The sequence below is a fragment of the Salvia hispanica genome, chromosome 1 (assembly GCF_029641045.1).
Source record: "Salvia hispanica isolate PSC_SH4W2 chromosome 1, Shi_PSC_v1, whole genome shotgun sequence".
In the NCBI taxonomy this organism is placed as follows: Eukaryota; Viridiplantae; Streptophyta; class Magnoliopsida; order Lamiales; family Lamiaceae; genus Salvia; species Salvia hispanica.
In genome coordinates, this window is record NC_142692.1 from 51001656 (window position 1) to 51017387 (window position 15732).

Genomic DNA, 15732 nt, shown 5'->3' on the forward strand with positions numbered 1-15732 from the left:
AAAGGGGAGAGTAACATATGAGAAGATGATAACATGGTATATTTAAAAAAAAATTAACATAAATAATCAAAATGAATTGCCACGAAAGTTGTAATTTGGCACATTAGTATTGATATTTTATTTTAGGAAAAAATAGAAAAAAATATTGAAAGTTCATATACTTATATACAAATAACCTTTTTATTTCTTTTTTAATTTCTTAATTAATACTAATATATACTCCATAGCAGCACAGCTTCTCCTAATTCTTGGCCCAATAGACAGGCCCAATTGAGACTTAATTGGGTGTGATAACTGAGAAGTGGCAGCGGAGAATGGAGAATGGAGAATGGCGAGAGCGATTGGAGATCCCCGCTGCGCACACGCACAAGCCATCAAGAAATTCGTGACGCCCACTCCCCAAAACATATCTTTCTTCAACAACCTCATCACTCTCTACTCCAAGTTCAACCTCCATTCCTCAGCTCTCCTCCTCTTCCACTCCATTCCCTCTCCCAACACCGTCACTTGGACTTCCATCATCTCCGCCTCCGCCTCCGCCTCCCCCCTCTCCTGCTTCCGCCTCTTCCTCTCCATGCTCCGCCACCCTCTCCGCCCCCGCCCCAACTCCCACACTCTCTCCACTCTCCTCAAAGCCTCCGCTTCCCTCTCCGACCACCCCATCGCCCCCCAGCTCCAATCCCTCTCTCTCAAGCTCTCATTTCACCGCCATCCCTTCGTCGCCTCCGCCTTCGTCTCCCTCTACTGCAAAACCCGCGATGTGGACTCCGCGCTCAAGGTGTTCGACGAAATGCCTCACCGGGACGAGGTGTGTTACGCCGCGCTCATCAACGGCCTGGCTCGGGCCGAGAGGCCCCTCGACGCGCTGCGCTGCTTTGTCGAGATGAAGAGGGAGGGTGTGGCTTCGACGTGTCACAGCGTCTCTGGCGCCATCTCGGCTGCTTCTAGGGTGGCCATGCTGGAGCAGTGCCTGATCATGCATTGCCACGCCCTGGTAGCCGGTTTTGACTCTCATGTGTACGTGGCGACAGCGTTGATTGATGGATATGGCAAGTGCGGGGTCGTGGAGGAGGCGAGGGTTGTGTTTGATGAGATGGGGACTGAGGTGAATTTGGTCGGGTGGAACGCCATGATGGCAGGGTACGCGCAGCAGGGGAGTCATGAGCATGCGGTTGAGCTCTTCGGGCTGATGGAGAGTCGAGGTATTGAGGCGGACGTGTTCAGTTTCTTGGCAATTCTCACAGCCTTCTACAATGCAGGGATGGTTGAGGAGATTGAGATTTGGTTGAATAGGATGAAACTAGAGTACGGATTGGAGCCATTGATTGAGCACTACACATGCTTGGTTGGAGCAATGGGGAAAGCAGGGAGGTTGGAGGAGGCAGAGAGGGTGGCTTTGACGATGCCAGACAAGCCCGACGCAGCTCTATGGCGCGTGCTGCTATCGATTTGTGCTGATCAAAGGAACCCTCGAGTGGCTCGGAGGATGAGCGAGAAGTTGCTGGAGATAAACCCCAATGACGACTCAGCCTATGTGATCTTGGCGAACGCATTTGCAGGTGCTGAGGAGGCGAAGAAGGTGTGGACGATGATGAGAGACAATGGGGTGAGGAAGGAGGCCGGGAATAGTTGGATCGAAGTGCGTGGGAGGACTCACGTGTTCTTTGCTGGGAGGGACGTGAGGCACCCGAGGAAGGATGAGATTGAGGCGAAGCTGGCAGAGTTGATATCGGAGAGTGAGAGACTAGGGTACGCGTTGAGCGAGGATGACGAGAGGAAGGAGATGCTTTGGTTCCATAGCGAGAAGTTGGCCGTTGCGTTTGGGCTATTGAGTGGAGTGACACCAGAGGGTAAGGCGGTGAGGATTGTGAAGAACTTGAGGATCTGTAGGGATTGTCATGAGTTTTTCAAGTGTATTAGCAGGGTGAGGAAGAGGGAGATCATAGTTAGAGATGCTCATAGGTATCATCGCTTTGTCAATGGAACTTGTAACTGTGGCGATTCATGGTGAAGAATACACTACACATCCATCCATCTCTTCCATAACAAAGAAGAGAAACAACTATTTCCATCTTCAACTACAGGAATTGGTTGGAAAGAGACTGTATACATACAATAAATTTATACTAGTATTATGCAAGAATCCCAAAATAAAACATTGCCAAAGTAAACTTCTAAGATGAACAAAGACCAATTATCTTGCATAACTGTCTTTATATGTTGCAACTTGGAGAGTGGAATCAAAACTGAGCTTATCAACTGGCAGAGGCTCAATCAAGCAACAAAAGATGAAAAACACAATGAAGGTCATAAGATGATAACAGAACATATTCTTCTGTTTAAGCAGAAAGCAACACAATATTTTTTACAAATCAAAGATAACAGAAAAAATTTCATAGAAAATAATATCTGGATCGCAATTAAAGCAACTCAATCAACAGAATCCAAATACAGTAAAACATAAAAGGCATTAAATTCAATTGGAAACCCTAGATCCATGAAGGAGGAATGAAATCACTGTGGTTGGTGCATAAAGGCAGGAGGGGCGCCGCCGAGGAGGGAGGCCTGCTGTAGCTCGGCCTCGTTGAACTGCGCCTCGCGATCCATCTCGATGATGAGGGGGATCCCTAGAATGATAACAGTGGTGCCGAGGATCCAGGCGGCCTTGCCGGTGCTCTTGAGGAGGCGCGTGGCCACGTACTTGGCGTCGGAGGCGGCGCTCTTGCCCTTCCTGACGAGGGAGTGATCGGAGATTCGCGATAGGATTCCGTCGTCGCTGGAGAGAGAGGGGCGTTTGGAAGCCATGTATGAATTTGGGGGGGCGGTGGAGGCTTCTCTTTCTCGCTGAATCTAAAACCCTTTTCGTCAATTTAAACCCTCCTCCTGCTCATATAATTTTAGCAATTAAACAAAATATTAAATTCACAATATATAGTAGATACAAAAAAATTAAATTCACCAATTTGCCTATCCAATGATAAGTTCATTCACAGCCCCCATTATTTAATCATTTATTCATTATATCATCATTTCTTATTTAAGAAACACACCTTTCATTCACTTTATTGTTTATGGGTTCTAACTTTTATTCTATCTTTTCTCCAATTTTTTCTATCTATACTAATTTCTTTATCATAATTTAATTAAAATGTTAAATATATTAAATCCTCAAATTACATTTATTGAATGACTAAAAATACATAATGTTCATCATAAGTTACATGTTATTGAAAGTGATAAAGTACATAACCCAAATTGTAATCACACATTATGGACAAAGTTTACTCCAATGTGTTCGACTAGCTCTTGTTGAAGTATATTGTGGTTGGCAAAATCGCGAGACAACTCATGATGGTGTAGGTAATTGCGGTATGGTGACGTTGCACCTTGACCTAAAACGATTACGAAACATGCTTGTAGGCATATTTCCCGGCAAAGAACGTGTTTGCGGTCTTGTGGGCAAGAAAATGATTTCACAAAGGTCGGACACTTCAAGTAGATACCATTGGCGAAATAGTGATTCGCGTTGTGGTGCCGATTGTTGGCCGTGAACATCATTACCGGAGCCTTAACATTTAAAGCATCGTTGAAGACGTTCGAGTGGTGGATATTCAAGAATGGTCCGCACAGATGGGAGAGGACTTGAGAAGAAGCTGAAGCGATGTTTGGAAGCTGAGAATATATTAATCCTTAAGTTAAGTAAAATGGAGTACTTATATGAGTCTATGACCATATTTCTGTCACAAAATTATGTGAAATCGATAACCAAGGCAAGTTATGCAAGACCAACTAATGGTGTATTTGTAGTTTTATCGATGCATAATTATATTTAGATCAGCATATAAAACCATAAATCAAAACCTCTCAAGTTTGAAACTCACCTAATATAACTAGGATTTTATGGTGCAATTTGTCTCTCTGTTGTGGTTTACTGAGTGTCCACAAATGTTAAACAGGGATAAAAATACAACATACTGTACAATTTATGTGGATAATCTCTCATTTATTATCAATTCCAAGCCTTGGGAACTTTCAGGTCTCAAAGAAATCAAATGGAAAAGTAGGGTAACATACTTGGATTATTATAGGTTCCTATCGATTCAAAGTTACCAAAAACTATTGTAACCGAAGCCTGCAAGTTGAAAGGTACTCCACAACACAACACAACACAACACAACAAAGCCTCCTTGGGCGCAACCAGGAGCGCCCCTCAAAACTTCAGATGATGCTCAAACAAAGATGCCATCTCAATCTGCCAATGGAGATAGATAATAGATGAGAAACGTGCAAATCCAAGACAATGCTCACTTTGTCGACAATGCATGTTCTATGGCTAAAACTAGAGAATGACAATAATACTCATGCTGAAATCCTTCCGATAGGGAGACTACATTGTGTTAGTAGAGTACAGAAACCAATGCCGGTGAAATATTTAGAGGTTTATGTGACTCGTGCCATGGCTGATAGCAGCCTCGTGAAATGGAATGCAACTCTCACAAGATATATATGCAGTTTACTTTATACCTTTGTGTTTAATATCTTATAAAAACAGAGAAGGCAGAGTTACTCCAGTATCAGTTATGATAATATCTTTACAAAGGATAGTGCCATTTCGAATACGAACACACCAACTGGAGAAAATTAAGAAATGATACGTATAGTGAACTTACAGCAGTCAATGCAGTTTCAGAGCCCTTGTTTCCTGCCTTACCACCGGCTCGGTTTAAAGCCTGCAATCATTGTGTTATTCCTGTGTATGTTAATGGCTTTGGCAATGCAAAAAAAAAAAAAATATAGATTTACATTTTAATGAACACAAAATTTCTAAACAAAGCCTGCTCAAAAGCATAGAGCATCCTGAAACCGTTATCTTTGATTCTTAATTAATGTATGAAAAATGAAGTAGTCGGAAAAACACAGGTCAAACGAATCTAATAATTTACCTGGTCCATGTCATCACACGTCAGAACACCAAATATGCAAGGGACACCTGCGAGAGTTATGAAACAAGATCCCATATTTAAGAACCAAATAGTTTGAAAGTTGAAATTATTAATATATTCCACATTTGGGTTAATTATTTAAACAATAGACAGGCCGAGCAGAGACTCGACTACCTGAACTTAGACCAGCAGACAATACTCCAGAAGCAGCCGAATTCGCAACAGCATCATAGTGGGATGTATCACCTCTAATCTGTCAGGCGAAAAACGGCATAATAAAAAAATCTTTCCTAATAGTGAGCACTACACACATTATTGACACAAAAAGGTGTTTAGAATTTGATAGCCTCCACACTCCATAATTTAATCATAACATATTAGCATGTACCGAAAACAGATTATGAGAATGCATTGAACTAGAGAAGCTATAATATGTGAAGAAAACCTTACCACAGCCCCAATACACAAGACCGCTTGATATTTTCTTGATTTCCCAAGCTTCTCAGCAACTAGGCCGATTTCAAAGCTACCAGGAACCCATACAACCTAGTGCAAGATAATCAGAAGAATACATTTTCTTTAGCATGAGAGTTTCTAATTGCAAAAAAAGGAAGAAATTTCTACTATGATAGATTTATCTTGACAGGTCAAATAAACAAAGAGCTATTCAATATTCTTCCTTTTTTTTACTCCAGGTTTATCCACTCGTATTTTCTCCTTTTCAATGCCTATGCATGCCATTATAGATAGGGAGACACTATATCTTGCAGATCGGCATTCTAGTTGTTTAAATGCAATTAGTAACCAAACTGTGCACGTAAGAAAACAAATATTTTCCATTTAGACAGCCTAAAATCTTCCTATTGACAAGCGGGAGCACATAAAACATAAAATTAAATCACAAAAAACGTAATGCAGCTAGATTACTAACATCAATATCTTCCTCTTTTACTGAGTATCTCTTGAAAGTATCCAAAGCTCCCTCCAAAAGTGGCCTGGTGACGATCTCATTGAAGCGTGCCACCACCTTCATACCCAAAGAAATCATCGTTGTTAGAAAGAGAACAAAAACACAAATGCTTCCCCTCAAATCCCAAATTGCAAACCAAAACAAGATGCCTTGATTTTGACAAAACACAGGAAAACAAATAAAAATACGCAGCATGAGCATGTGTAACTAGGAATTAAACCGCAAACAAGAAAATTCCTAGAAAATTGCATCCCCAAGAGACAAGTTTGCAAAACAATGAAAGCAAGACTCTAAATTTACAGTAGGGCAGCATCACAGACTATAGCAAAACGGAGCCCCTCAGCTGAGGTAAGCGATCCGGTCAAATGTCTAACAGCTGAAGTCTGTGAGAATGATTCTTTCTTTCCAGCCTTCTCACTCCATAATCCCAAACCTGTAAAAGATAAAAAAAAAAAAAATTAAAATAGCCAAAATTGAGAAACAAAGCATAATCTATTTGAAGAACTTCAATTGCATTTACAGTCAGGCAATCGGGTCAAACATTAATAGGAGTTGATAGAAAAGTAAAAAAGGAAGAAATTCTGTGTGTGAAGAAGAAGAAAAAAGAAACCTTCGTGAGTCTGGTGGGACGACGAAGAAAGGGGAAAAGCAGTAGTTGCAGCTAGATTTGTTGGTTTGTGGTTGTTGTAAAATGAAATGCAATTGCAGCGGAAGGGTGAAGAAGTGACAGAAGATTTTGCTGTAGTACGGAATGAATTCGGAGAGAGCAGGGATGAATTTGCAGCAAATGAAGCCATTTGCATTGAGAAACTGCAACAGCGGTAGTATCTGTTTTCGAAGTAGTTTAGGTTTTAGTTGAGAATTTTGCTGAATCATACACTTCTATTTACTTTTGTCCTTTTTAAATTTTGATTTGCTTTCTATATTAGGACATTAATTTTAACGTTGTGTGCCCAAATTATTGTTAAGAATTGTGGAGTACTTTTTGGTATCGTATTATAGCTATGGTATAAGCAATAGAGGTGGCTAGAAATGGATGATGATAAAAAAAATTATCAGTGGATAATCAATCTATATATATGTGTATATATAACAAAGGTCTTATTCTAATGCTTAAGCACCCTAATCCAAAATCAAGACTAAATCTCTACCCTTGGATTTTAAAATGAGTGGATGAGATTAAAGCTCACAAATCTCAATAAATAGTAGACAAAATATCAACAAAAGGGTAATATCGTCATTATGTTATCATATGATAATTTTCGTGGGTGTTTTTTTATATCAACATTGTGTATTACAAATATCAACAATATGATATAAGAATATCAACATTAGTACAAGAAAATATCAATACATATTTATTGAGATTTTTATATGGTTTTATTGAGATTTTTTGGTGTATTTGTTGATAAAAATCTGGGTATCAACATTTACGAAAACTAAAATAAAAAATATCAAATTTCATCATCCGAACGTCGTCAGAACATATGCAATTGAGATCTCGCTGGAATCCTTATTAAATTATCTTTAATTTGATATATTTTTTGCGAAAAAATAATTTAAATTGAGAGAGTTACGTAAATTTAAAGATTTGAGATGATTTGACATTAATACCCTTTTAATTTAATTAATAATTATTTAAATTTAAAATATATTACACTTGGCATTATATTAACCACAAGATCTTCTAATCTAATGGTTGAAAATTGGTCTCAATTTGGGATTGGTAATTAGTTAGCAATTGATTACATCCCTATATAACAATAAACATTGTGAAAAAAAGAAAAAATATTAAACATTAAAATAATCAACTTAGAGGCTAGAGCATTCCCAATGGGTGCCGATAGCGAAATAATTCATTTTTTTTAAAATGTATTTTTTTCCCTACCCCCATATGTACACCCCGTTCCTTTCCACTTGTATAATTTTTTTTAGTTATAGATTTGTGTTTTTTTAAGGAAATATGTTTGGTTTTTATCAATATTTTTTGCCTTCAATTTATTTTGCAATTGTTTGTTGTATTTAATAAACACTAATAATTAAAATAAATTATAAAGATAGTGATGTGAAAATTGAGATGTGTTGAGGATGGGCTAAGAATTGACTGAATGATAAAATGTTAACGTGATAGGAGGAAATTGGAGATGATTGGTCCACTACTGCAAATGGTCTTATGCCAGTGAATCATAGATGGAGCACGTAATAAATAGGTGAATTTAAAATAGATTTTATAAAAAAAAACATAGCTTTTAAAATTTAATTTGTTGATATTAATAAAGTTACACATTTAAGCGTTCTTGATATGAAACGGAATAAGGTAAATAGAGGGTAGAATGAAATCAAGACATTATATGATATGGAATTGAAATCAATAAACGACATTTTCATCTGAAAATAGTGAAAAATATTTGAAATTATATTTATGAACTATAAATATCAATTCTTTTACAAGACCACCGATGCACAAATAGAATAGTTTAGATGCTAAATGAAATTGAAATGTAATAAAGTTACGCATTTAAAAGCCTTCTTGAAATGAAACGGAATGAGGTTAAAATAGAGGGTAGAATGAAATGAAGACATCTAGAGTACATGATATGGAATTGAAAACAACAAACGAATTTTTAATCTGAAAATAGTGAAAAATAATTGAAATGATATTTAAGAACTATAAATATCAATTCTTTTACAATGACCACCGATGCACAAATAGAATAGTTTAGATGCTAAATGAAATTGAAATGTATAGCAAAACACATTTTTACTTTTCAAGTACTATAAGATTAAGAATAAATAGACTTGTATTAGAAAATAAATGTATCAAAATAGTAAACAAAGTGAGGCAACCATTTCGCCAGAAGGAAGCAAATGCTCATCTTGGCCTCTATGATATACAAAATGAGTTACAGAGCTGCAGAAACTACTTTTGCTTACTGCAGACATGTAGGTTTTGTTAGTTGAAGAGTCGAATGGTCTAAAACAGCACGGTCTTGTCTGTCGGGAAGATCAAGCATATCGGGAGTACCTAGTGCATCCACTCAATTCCCAGGAGCCTTATTTATCCTCTAATTCTACAGATGCAACTTGTATTATGTGTACCTGATTGTTCATCCAGCATCTCACCCAATGCAGAAAGATACAAATCCCCTTCTCAGTGATTAACAGAACGAGCCGGGCACACATATATTCACCAAAGAGAAGCTCAACATTCTGTTAGCCACTGAGCCTAGCTGTATAATTACTGGAAAGCCTCTTTGCCCAAGGACTTTGGTCTGGTAACCAAGATGGTGGCGACACAAGAATGGCGTACCATTTTAAATTCAGCAGGGAAACGACAAGATCGGGCGAGTCTTTGAAAACCGCAACTATTTCTGATTCAGCATCCGATTCCTCATCCAATATTAGATTCTCATACTTCAACCTGTACTCTTCGAGAATATCATCTTCTTCAGAAATCATTCTCAAACTCATGACTTGCAACGCTTCCATGGCAGTGCTGTGGAAGCCATTATCTGCATATGCAGAGAAGACATGGCGGCAGGTCGACGGATCTGGTCGGATTTTCAGCCGGTGCATCTTCTCTACAATCAGCTCAAGCACGCCAATTTTTCCCTGACAATTTAACTTTACAGGTTTAGAACAACCAATAAACAACTTGTTTTTTAGGTACTATTCAGCTTTTGAATTACTTCTAACTATCCAACTCATGCTTGGTTCAGAAATTCAGAAAGCTCCTCTTCTCTTAACAAATTATCATGCTGGCATTCTAAATATTACTGCAGGTGTTCATCAAGAACCCGCATGTATGGATGAAAATTCATGTTCCATAAAATTAGTAGGCCATGTTCCACGGCCACCAAGTTCAGCAACAATAATGTCATATTCAAACAAAAGCAACAGAAGAACATTCACTAGATATTGTTACGTGATATTCTTTATAGCCAGTCAATTCTTGATTACACCATATAAGTACTATTTCATCTATATGCTATAAAACCACAAACTGGCTCAAGTAAATTACCTTTTGACTAGCTATTTTTAGAATAGCATTGTACAGCAACAGATCGGGTTGAATTGCTTCTGTGATCGCCAGATCAAGTAGTCTAAATGCCTCATTGAATGCTTCACTCCTCGACAGGATCTGACACAAATAAGGGTTTTTTGTAAGATCGTAAACTATAATATTTCATCTGCCATTCACAGGTCCCACTTGCGCAAACGAGATGGTTCTACACAGACGATAAATGCCCATACTATATATGTCCTGTATACTCTACATTCTGGATAAAAAAATTAAGAATAAAAGCTTTTTGTCCAAATAATATGTAAGCCAGACCTAGCAGAAAAAACTGAGTCAGCACCAAAAGACCACCATCTGAAATTAAAAAAACCAAATGCTAGATCTGCTGCAACTAACAATAAGAACTGAAAGTGCGTAACGAAACTAATAAACGGGTTGCTTTCACGCCTTAAAATGGCTAATGCACGTTCAAGACCTCCCAATGGATACCTAGACCAAAATTGTATCAGAGTGCCGCATCTTGCTGTCAAGTTCAACGCACGAGATTCTTATTTAATACTCCCTCCATCCCATAATAGAAGTCACACTTTCCTTTTTAGTTTGTCCCATAAAAGATTTCACATTTCCTTTTTTGGAAAAAGTTCCCCCTCACATTAATATAAATATATTATTTTCTCTTTCCACCTAACACACAAAACAACATCTCCTAAAATCTCATGCCATTCCCCAAGTATGTCATCTATTATGGGACGGAGGGAGTATAAGAGATTGGTTTTTGATATCCATAACTCGCGATCAAAAATAATTGCATGGAATTAGTGGTCTCACAAAATACATAAGAGTATTCTCCCTATAGAAAGGAAATTTTTAAATGTAACAATGAATTATATGAGAATTCACCATAGAGAAAATGATGCCACCAAAAAGTGGAATACAAAAGTTTTGAAATGTAAAATTAGAATCAACAAGCGAAAGGGCAAAGTAATTCCAACACTTATATTTCAATACACATTCAACAAAACTTTTGGATGAAAATAGAGCATGGAAGAATACCTTCACCAGGCCTGTATAAATTACCACATTCATAGGTAAGCCATCACGGATCATCCTAGAGATCAGGGCACAAGCAGATGTATAGCAATTTATAATGCTACAACAGTCAATCATGATACCATAAGTTGAAAGATTTGGTGAGAGTCCACACGAAATCATTTTCTTGAATATCTCAATTGCCACGTGACTCTAAAAATGAAAATGAAAATCTATTATCAGTACTCTTGACACACATTTATATGAGAAAGCATCAAGCACTGACATACTTACTTCCTTAGCCTCAACAAGAGAGTGCAAAAAAGTGTTATAAATCTGTACTCCAAGATTTGTATTTCTATATACACACTGCTCCTCTGCAACGCGTATGTACTGGATCAGCTCATTGATCATTTTCTCCCTACCAAGAGCTTTCAGCTGCAGAAACCAGGAAATTGTAAATAGTAAGGAATTCCATAAGAGTCAGCAAAATTATGGTCCACAGATGCAACACTAGATCTACAGAAGGATAATTCTCTATTCTCAGTATTCAAGTTCAAAACTTGAAACTCCTAAACCGAAAACAGTAGCAGGGCAACCTGTCAGAATATACTTTTGAACTCTTATAACACCACAAACTTCTACTATAAACTTTGACGCTCTGAATATAGAGGATATGTCATTAAGTATTACTTATCCAATGTAGACTTTATAAACGTGGAAAATTGTACTTCAGAATTGTGCTGAAACTACCAAGAATCTTAATGATGCAATATTTACCAGGTTTTGCAGTGAAAAAAGATTGTGCTGGATGCCATGCCTTGTCATATCCATTTCTATAGCCTTTATCCTTTTAGCAGCATCAGCTTGGGATACAAGATTTGGATTGTCATAAGGTGCATTGACGCTGCCAAATAATGAAAACAACAGCTCATATGTTCTGATATCTGGCTTAAGATTCTTATCTTTCATTCGGGCCCATACCCTAATAGCTCGTTCAGGTTTATCCTGCAACATTATAGGCCACGTATAAGCAGAGGCAAGGTTTTGGCAGCCCAAAAATAGAAAATCTTCATCAGGATACTCCAAAACACATGAATTAAGGAAATAAATTAAGAATACAAGAGTAACTGATTTCCCTACAATCTACCTAGTATGGATTTTTCATTTTGAAAAATTCCCATTAGCTGGCTAAGAAACACTGAACAATGGGTATTTGTGTAATTGCATTGATGCAATCAATGTGATACTAAAACACATTCTACAATACTTTAATAATGTTAGATTCATAGGCCAGGTCAATTTCAATTGCATGATACTGATATGAATGCAGTACGGGGTCTACTCACCACTGTATCACATGCTTTCAGGAACTCATTGAAAATATTGACATGATTACATTTTGAAACTTGATCCAGGAATGTTTCAGCCAAGTCCAGTTGCAAACCCCTACTGCAGCTAACAGATAGTGCAGCAAGAGTAGAATCAGAAGGCTTCATATTTTTCTGTCGCATGATATTTAACTGCAAAAGGCATGAAAATGAATGTATAATCATAAATCAACTATAAATTCTACTACCCAGCCTCTAAAAGACATAACTGCAAAGATTATTTTACCACTTCCATGCCATCATGAAATGTCTTCACAGAAACCAATGCTCTTATGTAGCCATTATAAGTACGAGAAGATGGTTCCAAGCCAAGAACTCGCATCTGAAAAGAGGAAATAAGCGGAAACCATAGGTCAACTATCAACCATATTTCTTTTACTTTTTTCCTATTTACTACCACATTCGCTCCCTCCCTATCTCCTATGAGGAATGCTTCACAGCTGACAGCATTACGTACATATACTTAGAGAACCACTGGAGAATACTCTAAGTAATTCACACCATTCACTGTTTATTTCAAAAGATTACTCTCTTATACAACAAATTACATAAGACCTCTTGACTACAGATCAAGTAACAAACTTGTCATACCTGTAACATTAATTGCTCAGCAAACATAATATTCCGAGAATGAGCACAAGAGGAAATGATGTCATCGAAGGAGCACATTAATAATTTAATGACAGGTCCAGAGAAAGGCTGCTCTGACAAACTTATAGCAGCATGTGCAACTCCCGTCTCTTGCATTCCAAATCTAGCCCCCTTAGTCGAATCATTTTCTTTGTTATACACGGGACTATAAGATACAGAAGTACCACTACTCCTAGTGTATCGATCCCATGCCAAATCGCCGCTGAAAGGGATAGGAACATCCAATCTTGAAATACACAACATTTGCTCATAAGTTGCTGTGGTACTAAATTTATGCTGGGAAGCTGCAGCAACCATTTTCTGCAATGCCATATAAGCAGACTCTAAATCTTTCAATCTTGTGAAAGCCCATACGAACTTCCGAAGAGTTATAATGCTCAGAGAATAGTACTTAATACAGTCCTTCCAAATTTCATGAACTGCTGAGAGGTTCTGCTGCAAGACTGCAAGCTGATAAAAATACATATAAAAATAGTTTAAGCTTCTTACTTAATCACAATTGAATCCCAACATAATTTAGTTTATGTCCCTCCAATTAACATTTCAAACTAATAATATCCCAGCATAATAATCCCAACATAATAATGTTACTCAAAAAAATGATCCAGTAAATGTAGCAGTGCTTATGTTGTAAAGTACTTGCCAACAAATATAGTACTAGGATTCTGCATACCTTGAGAAGCTGAGAGTACGTAATAATGTCTTTGAGCATTCCTTCTTGCTCCATCAAATACAAGACTTCATTAGCATGATTTAAGCTATTCATTTGAACGGAGGCTTTTAACAAACAATTATACACTTGTAAAGTTGGACATATTTCCGCATGTGCCCTTTGAACGCCCAGTATACTGAATGCCTGATGTTTTGAAAAATAAGAAGATATTATCCAGCTCATCAAAGACAATTTCTATGACCTTACTACAATATAAAACTGATTAGATGATTCCTGCATGAAGTGAAACACAACCAAAAGATGGACATGAAACAATAGCAGAAGAGTACAACATGTAAATACCTCATCTAAATAACCACCTTTACAGAGAGCCTTAATTGTAAATAAATAACATTTTCCACTCAATTTCACATCCTTCTCCACCATAAGTTTCCAAGTTTCCATCGCAAACTGCAGAGGAAGATACATCAGTTATCAATATGTTGAAACCAGGTGATGATCCATATCACCATCCTCCCACCGTTCTGCATACACACAGGCATATAGTATTTCTTTCTATATACGAGATCTTTTTTATATTTAATCACTTTAAGGTCGTCACAGTGAGAGACAAAACAAATGTCTCAAAAACTTAAGAAAGTCAGAAATGAAGGTGATGGGCAACACAAAGCTTCAGAGAGAAGATTCCTACCAATGGATCAGGTGCACTCGCACAAAACTGAAGGATAGGAAGGAAAGAATGCACTTCCGATGCTCGATCTCCACTACCAAGCTCAGTCAGTAGATTAGAAGCTCTACTTCTTTGCCCCGAGTGAAGTGCATTAATTACTTCCTCCCCTAATTTTCTCGCAATCGGCTTTGTCAGCAGATATCCTTCACCGCCCAGATTTGCCATTAATAAAATCTTTTACTATACTTTCTGTAATGCAGTACAGCTGAGAAACGATAAAAAGACTTCTACTTTTGAGCATAGGTGAAATGCTCAACAACATATGTATTCATCTTTGCAATCGTTTAAAAAATCAAGTATAACCGTCTCTTACCATCATTAGAGGTCCCAAAAAACCTCCCTCCCTGGACAAAGACAGCCTCCTCCTTCCCCTGCTAATGATTACTTTATATAGTTAAGCAGTGTTGAACAAGATGATCACTGCAGTTACATTTCACTTTTAAATAAGCTAAACATCTTTCTTCAGCTATCAAGCTTCGATCAATCCACATTCTTGGCGTAGGATTGGATTTCTAAAAAAAAGACCAACTTATCTGAACTGAATTCTAACACAATAATCTTAATCGAATTAAAATTTTCCAATTTCTCTCAATAAAAAATACATAAGACTGCTAAAAATGTTAAATGAAAAAACGTACTATAGTATCAAATGCTTTCCATTCTCGAAACGAATTGTTCGTGCATTTTAGTCGGAAAAGCAGCCTGTTCAATTCAACTCCAGTAAGCATGAATTAGAAAAATCAATAGAAATAAATAGCAATGCGATTTTTGAACGACGGCTCACCTCTTGACCAACATCGCCGGAGCTTCTTCGGCCGAACCGCGTCAATACTTCAATTTTCGGAGAGAGATGTAGTCTGTATTCCATTTCCAGCTGGGCTGTGATTTTCTAAAGAAATGGGCCGTTAGGTGAAGGCCCATTATGTGGTGCGGACTAATTGGGTTTTTCCACTAAATTAACTTGGATATTGTCAAGTACCTCAAGATATCAATTTGAAACAAAAAAAAGAGAAAGACTTGGATATTGTAATGCTGATTGAATGCTGTTTCTAAAATGTGCGTTCAAAATGAAAAATGTACTTTCTGGTTAATTTTAATCATTTTAAATTCACAATGGATTATTTAACACCTAAACTGTATAGTAGTACAATTATATTACCGCTAGAGCAATATACTATTACTACTCTATCCGAGACATGAGACTTTTTTTTTTTCATTTTAGTACGTGTCATAAAAATAGTTTATTTTCTATAATTAATAATTTCTTCTCTCTAATAAATAAAATGACACAAAATTTATGTATTTGCAGATAAATATTTGTACT

At 37.3% G+C, this 15732-nt stretch overlaps 3 protein-coding genes and 1 pseudogene across 9 annotated transcripts; 1 reads left to right on the forward strand and 3 right to left on the reverse strand.

Moving 5' to 3' along the window:
• The first annotated feature begins 247 nt into the window (after positions 1-247).
• On the forward strand, positions 248-2200 carry LOC125220431 (pentatricopeptide repeat-containing protein At2g03880, mitochondrial-like). Its single transcript, XM_048122599.2, has one exon. The coding sequence runs from the start codon at positions 329-331 to the stop codon at positions 2009-2011; it is 1683 nt and encodes a 560-aa protein (XP_047978556.1). The 5' UTR covers positions 248-328; the 3' UTR covers positions 2012-2200.
• A 115-nt stretch (positions 2201-2315) lies between these two features.
• Positions 2316-2867, reverse strand: LOC125223507 (mitochondrial import receptor subunit TOM9-2 pseudogene; annotated as a pseudogene).
• Positions 2868-3982: 1115 nt separating this feature from the next.
• LOC125219237 (6,7-dimethyl-8-ribityllumazine synthase, chloroplastic-like) lies at positions 3983-6781 on the reverse strand. The gene is made up of 8 exons (XM_048121151.2): positions 6524-6781; positions 6234-6346; positions 5875-5970; positions 5394-5489; positions 5118-5196; positions 4944-4990; positions 4671-4730; positions 3983-4252 (listed from the first exon to the last, which is right to left on the reverse strand). The coding sequence occupies exons 1-8, from the start codon at positions 6714-6716 to the stop codon at positions 4211-4213; spliced, it is 726 nt and encodes a 241-aa protein (XP_047977108.1). The 5' UTR covers positions 6717-6781; the 3' UTR covers positions 3983-4210.
• A 1915-nt stretch (positions 6782-8696) lies between these two features.
• On the reverse strand, positions 8697-15274 carry LOC125217773 (Tetratricopeptide repeat (TPR)-like superfamily protein). 7 transcript variants are annotated; one of them, XM_089064403.1, is made up of 15 exons: positions 15193-15274; positions 15047-15110; positions 14722-14779; positions 14634-14635; positions 14370-14582; positions 14021-14128; positions 13679-13861; positions 12946-13455; positions 12581-12676; positions 12313-12486; positions 11744-11971; positions 11258-11401; positions 10988-11176; positions 9935-10054; positions 8697-9525 (listed from the first exon to the last, which is right to left on the reverse strand). In XM_089064403.1, exons 1-15 carry the CDS (start codon positions 15204-15206, stop codon positions 9127-9129), a joined length of 2502 nt encoding a protein of 833 aa, XP_088920529.1. In that variant the 5' UTR covers positions 15207-15274; the 3' UTR covers positions 8697-9126. The 7 variants fall into 7 exon arrangements, with proteins under 7 accessions (XP_088920529.1, XP_047975264.1, XP_047975263.1 ...); XM_048119307.2 differs by lacking the exon at positions 14634-14635 and having other exon boundaries at positions 14370-14551; XM_048119306.2 differs by lacking the exon at positions 14634-14635 and having other exon boundaries at positions 14370-14551; positions 14722-14782; positions 15193-15265.
• Positions 15275-15732: the final 458 nt, after the last annotated feature.

Bases quoted from the DNA above. Each gene is read 5' to 3' on its own strand.
- LOC125220431 (XM_048122599.2), top strand. From the start codon at position 329: ATGGCGAGAGCGATTGGAGATCCCCGCTGCGCACACGCACAAGCCATC.
- LOC125219237 (XM_048121151.2), bottom strand. From the start codon at position 6,716: ATGCAAATGGCTTCATTTGCTGCAAATTCATCCCTGCTCTCTCCGAAT. The intron at 5,197-5,393 runs GTAAGGTTTTCT...TTCGCCTGACAG, and splicing joins TCTTGTGTATTGGGGCTGTG to ATTAGAGGTGATACATCCCA. The intron at 4,253-4,670 runs GTAAGTTCACTA...CTCCATTGGCAG, and splicing joins CTGAAACTGCATTGACTGCT to ATTGAGATGGCATCTTTGTT.
- LOC125217773 (XM_089064403.1), bottom strand. The intron at 14,129-14,369 runs GTAGGAATCTTC...CTTCCTCTGCAG, and splicing joins CGAGTGCACCTGATCCATTG to TTTGCGATGGAAACTTGGAA. The intron at 11,402-11,743 runs GTAAATATTGCA...TGGTTTCTGCAG, and splicing joins TTTTTTCACTGCAAAACCTG to CTGAAAGCTCTTGGTAGGGA.